Source organism: Vombatus ursinus, unplaced genomic scaffold, assembly GCF_900497805.2.
Source record: "Vombatus ursinus unplaced genomic scaffold, bare-nosed wombat genome assembly UNPS02014778.1, whole genome shotgun sequence".
NCBI classification, from domain to species: Eukaryota; Metazoa; Chordata; class Mammalia; order Diprotodontia; family Vombatidae; genus Vombatus; species Vombatus ursinus.
Window position 1 is genome coordinate 606138 of NW_020954556.1, and position 15489 is coordinate 621626.

The 15489-nt window shown below is 47.1% G+C and overlaps 1 protein-coding gene across 3 annotated transcripts in view; it reads left to right on the top strand.

Moving 5' to 3' along the window:
- The first annotated feature begins 1146 nt into the window (after positions 1-1146).
- The window catches only part of GFRA2 (GDNF family receptor alpha 2), a 102701-nt gene continuing 88358 nt past the window's right edge, over positions 1147-15489 (top strand). For 2 of the 3 annotated variants that reach the window (XM_027865320.1, XM_027865321.1), the window contains exons 1-2: positions 1147-1835; positions 8786-9100. In XM_027865320.1, coding sequence (XP_027721121.1) covers positions 1796-1835; positions 8786-9100 — 355 coding nt within the window. In that variant the 5' untranslated portion in view covers positions 1147-1795. The remainder of the gene's footprint in view (positions 1836-8785; positions 9101-15489) is intronic. The other variant, XM_027865322.1, reaches the window with a different exon arrangement.

Sequence of the window (15489 nt, forward strand, 5' to 3'; positions counted from 1 at the left end):
CCAGCAGTTTAATCCTTTCCTATTTCCGTTCTCGTCGCCCCAGCGAAGCCTCTCGGTCAGGCTCCAGAAGATCAGCCACCTTCCGTTTTCCAGTAGCTCCGGGCAGAATGGGGGAGGGGAGGTACATAGGGCAAGGGGAGAAATCGGTCAGTCACTGCCTGACCCCCAGAAGCTCGAGGCTAAGGGCTGCCAGCCAGCACCACCATCGCTAGGGGGAAAGTTCCCATGTTCCGCGTGGAGGGCGCACGTGTGTGTATATGTGTGTGCGTGCGTGCGCGTGTACAGGATGGGGGTTGGTGTGTGTGTGTGTGTGTGTATGTGTGTGTATGTGTGTACACCCAGGGATTACTCCCTTTAGCTCTTTCCATTTACTCCCTCTGGATCACCGTTCGAACCCTAACACTGGAGCCCCTGGCCCGAGAAAAGAGGGTTAAATAAATGTGCTTTGGATTAAACCAGTCGTTCAGGCTGCGCCGAAAGAACAGCCCCTTTCATTGCCCCACGCCTTCACCAGCCCCTTTATGTTGCGGAAGGTGGGTGGCTAGGTCATTCGGGGCTCAGCCTCTGGGCCTTTCAACCTCTTGCTCAGTCATTCTCTGGGGGGGTACCAAGGGATTGGTGTGGGGGCCGAGAGTGCAGGCAGCAGGGGCTTTCAGAGAAAAATCCGCTGGAGGGAGCGGTTCAGTTGAAGGAAGGAGAGCTAGCAGGCTGAAGCTTGAGGCAGTTTGAGAGGTCTGGATCGCTGGTCAATTTCCGGCTAAGGAGCTGGTCAGTTTCAGGAGGTGTGGGAAAGCTGCCCACTAGAAGGCAGGCGGAATAGACTACAGAACTCACCTTTGCCTCGCCAGCTCCAGCTCCTGCTGCAGCTATAGGGCTGTCGCTGCTCCGTGCTCTCCTCGACTCCCCTTCGCTTTTTCCCAGCGCCTCTTGCTTTTTCTCTCGCGCCGACTGGGATGCCAGAGTATCTAGCCCTGTAGAAGAGAGCGAGAGGGTAGAAGAGAAAGAGGAGAGAGAGTAGAAGGGTAACAGAGGGGAGTGAGAGAGAGAGATTTGAGTGAGAGATTGTGTGTGGGGGAGGGAGGGAGGGAGAGGGAGAGAGGGAGAGAGGAAAAGAGAGAGAGAGAGAGAGAGAGAGAGAGAGAGAGAGAGTCGCTCAGAGACACATACGGCCACTGGAATTCCATCAGAAAAAAAAGTGAGGCGAGCAGGGCTTAGTGGGAGAAGATTTTTCTAATCCTTTCTTCATCTTGGTGAGAAAGAACCGACTCTACTCTTTTCTGAACGAAGCTCCTGTTGGATTGTTCCTTGGCTTAACCACCCGTGTTTGGATTTCTTTCGGTTTTTGCATTTTATTGCGACCCCCCTCCCCAGCCAGTTCCATCCCTCCTTCTCCAACCTTCTATTCTCTCGCCCCCTTCCATTCCCTAGCCCCGTCCCTCTCATTTGGAAGGGCTCTGGAATAGTACTGGCTGTGACTCGCTCATCCCTGGAGAAGGGCTAAAGAGGCATCTAACAGCCTGGGATATAGGTTTTTTTTAAAAATTATTTTATTTCTTTTTGGGGAAGGGACCAGCGAGAGACACCCCAGCAACCCTGCCTTTACCCCCCTCCCCTTCAACACCCTTTTCCTGCCAGAGGAGAGAATAGCAGGGACACGAGATCGTCATCTGGTGGAATATCTGGGATCACCGCATTGGATTTGGGACTGATTATTACTGTTTGACTATTATTATTATTGGCTGTTTTTTTTTTAAGCCCAAGAGGGAAAGGGCAAAAACTGTTGGATTTATTTAACATGATCTTAGCAAACACCTTTTGCATCCTCTTCTTTTTGGGTGAGTAATCGCGGGCTGGGAGAGCTAGGTTCCTGGCCAGCGAGAGCCAGAGGGGCCAAGGTGGGGGTGGGGGACAGCGGCAAGATTGGGGAGCGCGGGAGAGACCGAGAGTCAGAGTGAGGAGAGAGCGGGGCCGGGGACACACGGGCGGAGAGCCAGAGCTAGGCGGAGGGACGCGCGCCACGGGCCCGGGGTCCGAGCAGAACTGGGGCAAGGAGAGCAGAATTAGGGGACTAGAAGAAATCTAGGGATTTGGACCCGAGTTAGCAGAGAGCTGGTTATGGATGGATACGTAGAAAGAAGAAATTAAAAAAAATTAAAAGGACCCGTGCTCCTCCCTTTAAACGTTATCATTACAATCACGAGACCAGTTTATCCCCAAACAATGGCTTTTAATTGGGACAACTTTTTTTTTTTCCTTTTTCTTTTTTAAACGCCTCGTCAGAACGGGAGGCTAGGCGAAGAACTGGGGAATGGAACGTAGCGCAGAATCAAACCTGAATATAGATGCGGGAGGTGGAGGGGAGGGCATGGATTCAGAAGCGTATTCCAAAGCGGCTGGCTGCTTACCACGGGAAAGCTCTGAATATCGAGGACCTTCCTGCTACATATCTTGGGACCTGCCAATCAACCTTTAGAAAATAATCAGTCTCTTTCTGCTCCAATCCCTTCCCTACAGATCACCTTTTAAGACTTTGCGAGATACATCCTGGCCGACCACCTTGACACCTTTTGCCCCTAACCTTTTGACTTTTTATTTTGGATCTTTGCCTCTGGGGTTATGAGTGCTAGGGAGGGGTCCGTTTGAGGTGGGTGGGTAGGGATTAGCTGGAGTTGGAAACATTCCTTCCTGGATCCTCCGTAAGTCTGAGGTGAGCCTGGGGAGCCTGGTTGCTTGCCTGGTGGGCTACCACCAGAAGTGGGTGTGTAAAGTTTAGTTCTTTGGGCAAGGAGGGCTCAAACTGCTGGGAGCAGGGGGCAGTGATGGAAGTGGTAGGAAGAAGTTGATGTTGGACAGCGACAGAAACCACTTTTGGGTTTGTAGCCCCCTCCTGCTGGTCCTGGGGAAGCCTACCAGAGTATATGAGCCCCAATGGCTATTCTCCCTCCCCTCCCCCCCCCCCCCCCCCGCCATAGTCCCTCTTTCCTTTTGGGAGCTACAGTTTCTCAGAAAAGGTAACAGAAAAGAGGAAGGGAGGGAAGAGAGCCCAGGGTGGAGAAGGCGTGGGGGAGGGGAAGAAATACACGCTTGCAAGGCCTTCTGTTTGCAGTGACCACAGAGGAGTGGTTCTTGGCTAGTGGAAGTTTATATATAGAGAGAAATTAAAAACACATACATATCTATATCTCATTCTATAGATTCCCATCACACTGGTATTGTTAAAAGAAAAAAAGTGAGCAAAAACAACCCAGTCCCTGTAGGGTCCCAGTGTTTATGCCAAGGTGCCCCCTTGTGTTGGGGGAGACTGAGAGAGAATAGCATGCCCCTGTATCTGAGGCACCCTTAGTTCTCTTGGATTGTGGTGCTCCCTTTCACCCAGAGAGAGGACTGCACAACAAGGGAAGAAGATGTGGTGGTAGATGTCAGGGGTGACCGCCTGACACAGGGGCTTAGGACAGAGACAAAAAGGACAAGAGCTCTCCCACCTGACTAGGGAGGCTGGGACCTTAGTAATCTAGGTGACCTTTTGCCCTAAGGAAGCTTGACTCTCCTGGGTTGCTGTGGCCCTACTCTAATGTATTGCCAGTCAATTGAATTGTCTTAACTCTTGGACCCCTCCCTGTCCCACCCTGCTCCACCCTAGAGGCAGCTGGCTGCTTTAAGAAGTGAGCCTTGGTGGGTTATTTGGTTTGGGATTGACAGGAGAAGTGCCTTGGCCTAGTTTGGTCTTTTCATTCACTCCCTGCCCTGAGGCATAGATTTAGATTTACCCATCCACTATTACTCATTCTTTTGGAGTTGAGGGGTGATGGTGAGAAAAGAGAGTTGAGCAAGGGTGCTCCTGTGCCTTTTTGCCCCTGTGCCTGCAGGCTTTCTCTATAAACCCAGGCAGAATATGAAACCCCTGGATGTTGCTTCTTTCCTTGAAGGGGCTTTTTACAAACTTGACATTCTCTCCTTTTAGTGGTTTTAAGTCTTAGTCTTTTATGACCCAGAAGGGTGTAGGAATAGGGTTAAGAAAGAATTGGATTTCAGGAAAATTAGCTGGGGATCCCCATCACTGAGACACACATCATAAGCAATACTTACAGGCATTTGTGCCTTTCAGACATGGGAAAGCTGGCTGGGTCCCTTCAGTGACCTCCAAGGCACCTAAAGGGCAAGATTTGACTTTACTACCAATATTGTAGTCTTTCTGAACTAAGATGGGGTAAATTTCTCCATCTCCCAGAAAGAGGGACTAAGGTAGAGCTTTGAGTCAATGGATGTGTTGGGGGAAGGTGCAAGATTCCTCCACCCTTTGCAGCTCCTTGGGGATGGAGATGAAAGGAATTATGAATGTTGGATGGATCCTTATATTGGGGTGGTGGGACAAAGGGGTAAGGGAGAGATGGGGAAAAGGGGAGATTGAACTAGAGTCTGGCATTTTTTCTGATCTCTGACTTTCATTTCTCTTCCCTTTATGAAACCTCTTTACTTTACTAAGGCAGGATTTGGGGTAGGGAGGAGGCAATTCATGACCACATTGTAGGACTGTATTGAGAGGTCTGGGAGTGACAAGGGGTACAGATCAAGCTAATTTCATAAGAGATGAGATTAATCTCAAGGAAACTTTGGTCCAGGACCACCATTACATGATTTCCCTTTGAGTTAAGGCTTCCCTGGAGCTTGAAGAGAAAGTAATCCCTTTGAGGGGGGCAGATGAGGAGGATTCTAACATGAGAATGTAGAAGGCTTGGCGAGGTGTGTTCTAAATAGCTTTAGTTTTGGCTGGTGCCTCAACAAAGGGACCGGCGCTATTAACTGAGTGGCATTTATGTAGTGTTGGCCAAATGGACTCCCAGTGATGAATGCTCAGAGTGACTGTGAAATAGGAAAGAAAGCCAGCTGGGCTAGACTGGTCAGAGGTCCCATTTTGGGCTGGTATTTGGTTTTAGGGGGAAGGTACTTCACTTTTTTGTGGCATCATCTCACTCATTCTTGGTCAGCTCCTGTTTAGTGGGCTATATGTTTCTTTCCTTGGAGGATGTGAACTTCTTCCTGTTCTAGAGTTTAGAGCTCTCTCTGGAACCACTTCTGCCCAGAGCTTGGTGACTCCTAGAATTAATTGTATCTGCATTTAGAAGTTGTCATCCTTGTTGGGTGTTCATCAAGGCAATGAGAAGGTGAAGAAGCAGGTGGTAAACAAAAGGTGGGTGAATGAAGGAGGAACAGGAACTGACATCTTTCAGAGATCATCACACTGATGATCTGTGACTGTTAAACTGGACCCCTAAAGGATTGAAGGTCTTTGCTTTAGATACTGAAGCCGAGAAGTCTGGCAAGACTTGCTTTTTTGGGTTCTAGATGCTTTTGCAGGGTTAGAAGTGTTCTGTTTTCCATTCTCTGCAGATACTTCCCTGTCCCTTAAGGGAAAGGTTTTCTGAGCACTGAGCCTCCAAGGATTTAGGAATATATCATTTAGGTCTCATGTTAGCAAAGAAGCTTCAGATTATAGTCAGACACCAGCATTGGGTCAGCTTGCCCTACCAAAGGAAGAGGTGAGAATTGGACCTGTGTGGGTCAAGGGAGTCCAAGAACTGAAGGTTCTGCAGGCTAGCTGGCCAGCTGGATGGGTTTGGCATGGCTATGTCAGCTCAGGTGCTCCTGGACACCCAAGATTGACTCACTTTCAAGGGTCCAATCCTAGTAATGTTCTAGAAACTGGAATAATGCTTCTTCTTGGAGCTAATGGACAAATTACTCTCTTTCCAGCTTTGTAGAGCACCTATGATCCCATTTCCCCAAAGAGCCTAGATTGGAACCTTTTAATACTTTTCCCATCTCCATCCTTGTTTGGGGATTTATCTTGGAGAGAGGAGTGTTCAGTGCATGTGAAGGAAACCCCTTTTGATCTGCCATCTTTTCTTCTGCTCATCCTACCTAGAAACCCCACTTCTTTTCTCTTCCGCCTGGATCCTAGTCTATAGTCATCAGTATTGGGAGCTGGATTATTTTTGGTGGGGAGGAGAGAGTGGGTCGCGAAGGCCAGGCAATCCAACTTTTTACCTCTAGGTGTCGCTGTCTCCCTGCTGAAGCACCCCTTAAACAGGGCCGCAGTGGGAAGAAAGAACCGGCCTGGGTGGGGAAGGTGGAATTTACCGGGAAATCAGTTTTACTTCTGGTGGGTTTTGATGGGAAATTCAAATGCACCTTAAAGGATTTTCCCTTAGAATTCTTCCCTGGCCCCTGAGGCAGGGCCTTGGAGCCCGGGTGGGATGTGGGGACCAGGCTTGGGCTGGAGTGAGTAATTCTGCAGAGTTAGGGAAGACCAGGGAACAGATCTGAGCAGAGGAAGAAGGGCTGGAGTTTGCTACTTAAAGGGTGTGTGTGTGTGTATGTGTGTGTGTGTGTGTGTGTGTGTGTGTGTGTGTGTGTGTGTCTGTGATAGTTCCCATGTGGTTTTCTTCCTGGTACTGGTGAGGCTTGGGAGTTTTGTAATCTAAAGAGAGGTGGTTCAGCCCCTTTGATGATGACAGTCCCAAAAAAGAAGTCCCTTTCCTTACCTTCAGCCTCTGATTTTAGAGGAAGTTGTGTCTTTTATATTTAATTTACTACTAAGGCCATTTAGAGAGAGGGGGAGAGGGCAAGGAGGTGGAGATAGAGAGGGGAGAGAATGAGAGGGAGAGAAAGGAGGGAGGAAGAAAGGGATGGAGAAAGAGAGGGAGTGATGGGGAGAAGGGAAGGAGGTGGAGATAGGGATAGAAAGGAGTGAGGGAGAAAGGAATGGAGAGAGAGAGAAAGAGAGAGAGGAAGAGGGGAAGGAGGTGGAGATAGGGATAGAAAGGAGTGAGGGAGAAAGGAATGGAGAGAGAGGGAAAGAGAGAGAGGGAGAGGGGAAGGAAGTGGAGATAGAGAGGGGGAGAGAATGGGAGGAAGAGGAAAGAGGGAGGGAGAAAGGGATGGAGACAGAGAGGGAAAGAGAGAGAGGAAGGAGGTGGAGATAGAGAGGGAGAAAGAATGGGAGGGAGAGAAAAGAGGCAGGGAGAAAGGAATGGTGAGAGAGGGAAAGAAAGACAGGGAGAGGGGAAGGACGTGGAGATAGAGAGGGGGAGAGAATGGGAGGAAGAGGAAAGAGGGAGGGAGAAAGGGATGGAGAGAGAGGGAAAGAGAGAGAGAGGGGGGAGAGGAAGAGGGAGAAGGAGAGAGGCAGAGAAAGAGACAGACACATACACACATGGGGAGAGAGAGAGAGAGAGAAGTTGAAAGAGAAGAGAAAGAAGGGAGAGAGTGAGAACAGGAACACTAAAAGGGAAATTCTTTCCCAGCAGGTTTGTTATACATCTCAATCAGAAAGAAAAAGAGACATGGAGAGAATGGAGAAAGGCCGAACAAGAGGGAACATGTTGGGGAGGGGGTTCTGCTGGAGTACAGTAGTGAAGCAGCGAATGGATGTAGAGCATATCTTGGGAAGTTCCCATGGAAAGGATCAGGGAAGGATTAAGAAAATAACCTATTTCTAGGCCTAAGTGAGAGGAACTAGGGTGATAGGATTTGAGCTTCATCTCACATCACAGCAGCCTCCAGATCCTCGGTCTCTGTCCATCTACCTCTGAAGCTCTGGGCTCCCCAGAATTATATCATATCCTGGTGGTTGAGTGTTGCTATTGACCACTAGCTGGATTGGAGATTTACTGAGGCAGAGCAATCAGAACCTCCCTTTTCTGGGTCCAAGGAAGTCCTAGTTTCCAGCTTCTCTATTAAGGCCATGAATGAACTCTCAGGACTCCCATAAAGGGCTTGGCCTTAGTTTAGAACTCAGGACTCAGGGGCAGACCTTCTCTCTTACAATTTTTTTTTATCTTGTACTGAAACAACACCTTGATGTGGGTGATGTCAAAAGGCCTGGGTTCAAGTCTCACCTCATTTGTTGCTTTCTCCATAGGCAAGTCATTTCATTTCCCTGAGAGTCAGTTTTCTTTTTTTCTTTTTCTTTCTCTTTCTTTTTTGTGTGTGTGTGTGTGAGGCAGTGGGGGTTAAGTGACTTGCTCAGGGTCACACAGATAGTGTCAGGTGTCTGAGGTTATATTTGAACTCAGGTCCTTCTGACTCCAGGGCCAGTGCTCTATCCACTGCGCCACCTAGCTGCCCCCAAGAGTCAGTTTTCTTATCTGTAAAATGGGGGACTATAATTGCACTGTTACAGGGTTGTTTTGAGTAAAACTGCCTTGGCTTTATCCAAGTAAGGGTTGTTTTCAGCCATCTGTCTCCCCATCTCCCATGTGAGCTCCATGAGGTGGGAGCCCTCTCTTAGTGAAGACTTACATCTCTTCTAGTACCTGATACAGTTCTTTGCACACAGTAGTTGTTTAATAAATGTTTGTGAAAATAAGTAAACTGGCAAAAAAGAGTGAAAAGAAGGGCCAAGTATCACTGTGTAGCTGAACTAGTTTGAGAGGCAGCATTCTTGGATTTCTCTTTGGATTTTGAGTGAGCGCTAGGCTGGTGAATTTATGACTCCTGAATCTTCTTCAGCTTTAGAGAATGAGTGTGCCTTTTCCACTTTGTGAGCAGAATCTCTGAGTTACTTTTTTCCCCCTAGTTTTTCTAGTGATTCTCTGTTTAGGCTAAGGGGAGGCAGAGCAAAGAAAGTCTCAGTGTGCCTCACCTTTCCTTCCTGTAAAATGGGTGTGAAGTCCCTGGTAGGGCCCAAGACCACCTCCTTAGATCTGCTCCCTTGGTCAGTGGTCCTGGCTGCTGTCATTCATACCTCTCTTCCCTCCCCTCCCACCCCCACCCCACTTCCCAGACGAGTCCCTGCGCTCCCTGGCCAGCCCCTCCTCCCTGCAGGGCTCAGAGCTCCATGGCTGGCGGCCCCCCGTAGACTGTGTCCGGGCAAATGAGCTCTGTGCAGCTGAGTCCAACTGTAGCGCCAGGTACCGCACCCTGCGGCAGTGCCTGGCTGGCCGGGACCGGAACACCATGCTCGCCAACAAGGAGTGTCAGGCTGCCCTGGAAGTGCTACAGGAAAGTCCCTTGTATGATTGCCGGTGCAAGCGGGGCATGAAGAAGGAGCTGCAGTGTTTACAGATCTATTGGAGCATCCACCTGGGGCTTACAGAGGGTAAGTGGAAGGGCTGGGCTGGAAGTGGGTGGTCATGGGGAAGGCCCAGAGGAGGAAGGGCCTGGAGGGCCTTGGGTGCTAAGGAAGGAGCCAATAGATTAGAGAGGCTGGTGCTTTTTAGTAATCGCACCATCTCTGTAGAGCCATGAAAAGTGGGAAGTATAAATGTGTTGTTCCCATTATGGGAAGGAAATTGAGGCTGGGGGTAGGGAGGTTTAGTGAATTGCCCAAGGACACCCAGCCAGCTAATAAGTAGTAGGGCCTGGATTTGAACCTGGGTCTTCTGATTCTAAGACTGGGGATCCTCCCACTATGTTCACTTGAACTCAGAGGGACCTGCAATGTGAATGTAGAGGGGCAGTCCATGCCTGATTCCTAAGGCTTCAGTGCTAGCAGAGAAGTGGGTGAAGGGGTGATGTATAGCTGACTGGTAGGGGAACTCAAAGACAAGAGATGGAGAGAGGTCAGGGATGTTGGGGGAGAGGACAAAGGCAAAGAGAGGGGAAAAAAAGGACCAAGGGAGTAGAGAAAAATCAGAAGATCTCTAAACACAAAGACATATTTCTTTCTCATACACAGAAATGATGAAGGATGATGGGAAGGTGAGGCAAGAACTGATAGGAGGGAGACTGAGTGTGAGGCCTTTAGCCACAGATAGAATCAGCAGGTGGTCTTCAGATTGACACTCCAAAGAAACACAGTTATAAATAAGGAAAACTCATTCTTCTGTATGACCCAATCAGGAAATCTGCTATTGGAGATAGATCAATCAATAGATAGATAGATGGATGGATGAATAGATGGATGGATGGACAGAGAAAGCATTTATTAAACTCTTACCATGTGCCAAGATTTGTACTAAGTTCTAGAGATAGAATATAAGTAAGTCATGGAGCTTACATTCTTAGACAAAACATAAAGAGAAACTGGAGAAGGGGGTGGGGGAAACAGCCTGGTATATATATATATATACATATACATATATATATACACATACATATATATACACATATATATATACATATATATATATACACACACACATATATACATATATATATATATATATGTAGTGTGGAAGCCTGGTTCTAAGCAAGATAAGACAAACGCTCACCTAGCAGAGCTGAGGGATGCAGGAAGAGGTTAAGATGGAGGAGAGATTAAAATGGTGGCCCAAATGCACTATTGTCACTGAGAAATTCTGCTCTCAGTAGGTCTCTCTTAGGACAATTCTTCCTGTTTAGTTATTATCCTGGCTTCAAAACTATGCATGTTTGGGGGCAGCTCCAGGTACTTGAATTGTTGACCTGAGTGCTGCACTATCAGTAGGACCTATGACCCAGCTTGAGTTAGCCAGTCCTGGATGCCTCCCTTATCCTGGATGACCCTTCCACAATGTTAGCCTGACTCCCAAACCCAATCTGAGGTCTCTCCCAGTACTGGGTCTCCTTTTGGAGGCTGGGAGGAGGGGCTGGGTAGAGGGAAAACTCAAAATCCTAGGGGATTCATCCAAAGTCCCACTCAGGCCAAACCGACCACCTAGGACAGTCGACTTGGGGAATGTAAGTTGAATCTGCCATAAAAACAGAAATTGGAGTATGTAGTAGAAAATGATAGTGTAACACCACAAAATAGAGTAGCTTTGTTTTGTAATCGAGTCCAGGTTTTGCATATGAGGATCATTTGCAGGAAATAGAGATGCTTAACCCAGGGGTGAGAAGACTTCCTGGGATTTTCCTACGGAAGAGAGATTCGACTGTTCTGTTTGGCCCCAGAGTGTAGGACTAGCAGCAGTGGAAGAAAGAGGAAGAGAGTGGGTTAGAGGAAAGGGGAAGTGAACCATTACAGCTATCCAGAAATGGCAAAGGGCAGCCTTTGGCAGGTGGTGGTTTCTTCCTCCCAAGGAATCTTTATTCAGAATTCTTGGAAGGAGCCCTAAGAGGCCTCCAAGTGCAACTTCCTTTTGATTTACTTAGGATCACATGTTAAGTGACTTCTCCAGCAGGAGTCACAAACAACTAATAAATGTCTGAGGCAGGATTTGAACTCAGAGCTTCTGCATCCCTTAGCTGTCTGGATGAGACGACCTCTGGGATGCCTTCCACTTCATTATCCTCAGCTCTCTGGAAGACAGCTCCAGTTAGCATGGAGGAAAAAGGAAGAGCGACCTACCATAGACATTTTGCTTCTTATTCCCAGTCAAGCTGGAATCACCCAGAGGCCAAAGACGATTGACTTAGTGCTTCATGTAAAATCAACATTACTGATTTAATAAGCTTAGTTATCTGGTTTCTCCTGGAAACTTTTAGTTCCGTTTTAAGTTCTATTGAAAGCATAGTGGGAATGGAGAGAGATTGGGAGTTGTAGGAGGGGAGAGGACAAAGAAGGTCTGCTTCAAGTGGTCTCCTCAGTAACTAGTGACAACTGACCGCTAAGGGGCAACTAGGTGTTGCAGTAGATAAAGCACTGGCCTTGGAATCAGGAAGACTCATCTTCATGAGTTCAAATCCAGCCTCAGACACTAACCGGGTGACTGTGGGCAAGTCACTGAACCCTGTTTGCCTCAGTTTCCTCATCTGTAAAATGCCATTCCAGTATCTTTGCCAAGAAGGGTTAGCTGGCATCAACTATTTGAAGGGATATTCTGTGGAAGAAGGATTGGCCTTGTCTACCAGCCTTGGCTAGAAGTGGCAGAGGTAGATTTAGCCTTGATAAAAGGCACTTTCCAACAATTCAAAGTATCCAGAAGTGGAATGGGCTGCCCTGGGAAATAGTGAGTCCTTCTCCCACCCCAGGTCTTTAAGCAGAGGATGAATGACCACTGGTTGGATTATGTGACAGGTGGAATTCTTTCTCAGATATGGGGTGGACCAGATGGCCATTTAGGTCCCATCACACTCTGAAATTCTTTGCTTCTAATAAGTTGCACAGATGAGCAATGCCCTCCGTTTATACTATATAGAACTGAGTGCTTTTGAAAGTGCTTGAACGTTCATCATCTCTGGAGCTTCTGATTGCAGACCCCTCTTTTCTGGATAGAAGGCCTAGAAATAATTTTTTATTCCCCCTATATTCATAGAATATAAAGCTGCCAGGTGGTGCAGTGGGTACAGTGGGGGACCTAGAGTTAGGAAGACATAATTTAAAATACATCCTCAGACACTTACTAGCTGTGTGACCTTGGACAAGTCACTTAACCTTTGCCTGCTTCCATTGCCTGTAAAATGGGGATAATAATGGTGCTTACCTCCCCAAGTTGTAAAGATCAACTGAAATAATCTTTGTAAAGCACTTCATAACCCTTAAAGTGTTATGTAAATGCTAGCTATTGTTGTTACCTTTATGTGAAGGAGTCTACCTCTCTAATTTTACAGAAAAGGAAATTGAAGTTTAGAGTAGGGAAAGTGGTTTGCCCAAGCTCACACAGTTATGGGTAGAGTTAGGATTCAAATCTGTCTTCTGACCCCAAATCTAATGTTTTTTTTCCCCCACTATGTGACCATTTCCCAGCAGCCTTCTAAAGCCTGAATTTGCTAAAATTCCTAGAGCACACTACTGGTTCTTCAAAAGTTATCTGCAATGAGATTTTTTTCCTCCATAATTCTTTCAGAAAGGACAGGCTTATCCTGGCCTCCTCTTGTCTATATCTCTCAGTTTTTTCCTCCCTCCTCTTTGGAACAGGGCTCCTTTCTTAAAGCCACAAGAGGGTCCTCTTCTGGGCCCTGGCCAGGGATCATTCATACACTCAAAGCTGGCCATGGAAAGCTGGGAGCCTTTGAGTGGAAGGTAATTTTTCAGTGAGTGGCAAGATCCACCTGGGAGTTAATTATCCATAGACTAGGTTGAACAGTCTCCTGAGGGGAGGTCACAGTGACTCCTCCATGCCTCCTAATAGACCTCCTTAACCAATCTTGCTTGACCTTGGGGCAGAAGGATGGGGGAGAATTGTAGAGGGGGGAAGAGCTTGCTGGGATTTGGTTTCTTCCCTATCTCCAAGTGCGTGCCCCCCTCCCCTTACTTCCTTGGTGTCTTCTGATGAGCAAGGTTAGATGTGGGGCTTTATTAAATCTTATTGCCGTTAGCAGAGATAAAGTTAAGTTTGGAATCTGAGGCCCTTGGAGCTAGGAAGATGACAGGAGGTGGTAGGGAAATGCTGCATGATATGAATATGAAATCAAAATTCCCTTTGGTGGTGTTACTGTTCAGCTTGTGATAATCATAGAATCAAAGAACCAGAGAACCAGAAAGACCTCTGAGATCATCTAGTCTGGCACCCTCACTTTACCTATAGGGAAACTCAGGCTCATGGAGGGGAAGGGATTTGTCCAAGGTAACCCAGTTAGTGGCAGAATCACAGCTGACACCTGGTCACCCCATCCCCTTCCAGTGGTGTTTTGTTTCTTTAGTGATCTCATGTTCCTTGTCTTCCTCTTTTTAAATCATTATCCTTCCTATTCCTATTATCTACGCAGCCCAGGCTGCCGCATCTGTACATTTCACTCAGCTCCTTCTGTGTTAGAAAAAGATGCTTCCATAACTAGGGGTTATCCATGAGTCCCAAATGGAAATTGCGTAGGTTTTTCTCACAAAATTCTCAGCCAGGTCCTTCTTATATCAGTATCCTGCTGCAATTTAGGCGTGGGAGTCAAGTACTGGATTGGGAGCCTGGGTTCAAATCAACTCTGCCTTTTTCTGCCTGTGTGACCTTTGGACAAATGACTTAGCTCTGAACCTCAGCAGTTTCCTTATCTGTAAAATGAAAGGGTGAGACTAGATATACCTTCCAGCTCCAAATCCTATGAACCTATGAATGCAGTGTTCCTAGGCTTGCTGGCCCCTTCAGTTTTCTGAGGATTCTCTTCAAACCTTATGGGGTATCAACCATCAGTAGGAATTCCCATAATGAAATTACCCACTTCACAATGACTCCTTAAAGGCTATCTTTCTTCCATTTAACCTACTTTCAATTATTGAGCATGACAGAATGCTGGCTGCCACGCAGTGTACAAGAATGAATAAGACTTAGTTCCTTCCCTCTAGGTGCTTACAGTCTAGCTGGAGGAATACAGCTTATATTAAATAACAGTGCTGTGCATCACAACAATTTCTATTCTTTTCAGTCCACTACTTTGCTCATAGCACCTTTGTGCTTTTGAAGACAGATTCCCATGTTGTTTCCTTTGAGTCTTGAAAATTAGCTATATGGTAGTTAAATATCAATACAAGAGATATCAGCAGGCCGTGCAAGCTCAATGCCCAATAAGTATGAGAGATAATAAAGGTCCTAGGAATTCAGAGCAAGGAAGGCTCTTTGTGGCCTGACTGTAGTCAGGGTAGGCTTCGGAGAAGAGGTGGATCCCCAGAGGCCAGCCTCAGCCTCTACTGTGCCAGGAGCTTGGGGCAGATTGGAAATGGGTGGGTGAGGCTGTGAGTCATTCCTTCCTCTCCTTCCCCTCTGACTCTGAATCCATTGATTTCTCCTCTCAGTGCTATCTGAAGAGGTTCTTTCCTTTCCAAATGAGGACTTGGAGTTTCAGGTAGAGGGTGGGAAGAGAGATTCCTAGCAAGTCATGGAGGGAGAGATGCTCCTGGGCTGGATTGCTGGAGGCTAGAGTATGCCACTTGTCTTCCATCTTCTCCAGTTGTCTTCTGTTACTCCATCCTTTCTTTTTTCTCTTCTCTTTCTATCCTCCAATGACAAAGATCTGAAGCTGGGGAGTGTGACGGTACGGGAGGGAAGGAGAGAGGTACTCACAGGGAGCTGACAGATGAAGTTGTGGAGAAAAACAGGAGGAAGAAAGAATGAGTGGGGTTCGAGAAGGGAGAGATCTGAGGTTCTTGGAAGGAGAGCTTGGAACAAAGCACTATATGTGTATAGGGAGAACCTGGATTCTTACTTGGCCCATGCTCTTGTCCCTTTTCTCCAACAGGGATTCTCAACTTGGAGTCCATGAATTTGTTGTTTTCTTTTTAAAAGCATTTTGATAACTCTCTTTTAATATGTTGGTTTCTTTTGTAATACTATCACATTTCTTTTATGCGTTGAAAAATGTCACACTGAAAAGGGGTCTGTAGGTTTCACTAGACTGCCTGTCAGAGGGGTCTGTGACACACAAAAGGGCTAAGAATCCCTCTTCTGAAAGGTCATAGATTTATAATTGGAAGGGACCTTAGAAAGCCATCTAGTCAAGCCCCCTCGTTTCACAGGTGAGGAGCCTGAAGCCCAAAGAGGTTAGATACTTTGCCCAAGGCCACACAAGTTGTAAATGACAGAGGCATGATCTGAACCCAGGTTATTTGGATCACGGCAGAAGAAAGTAAGGAGATCTCGATTTTCTAACCTCTATCCCCTCACTCTGACAAGACTATCTCCATCAGTTTCATTTTCT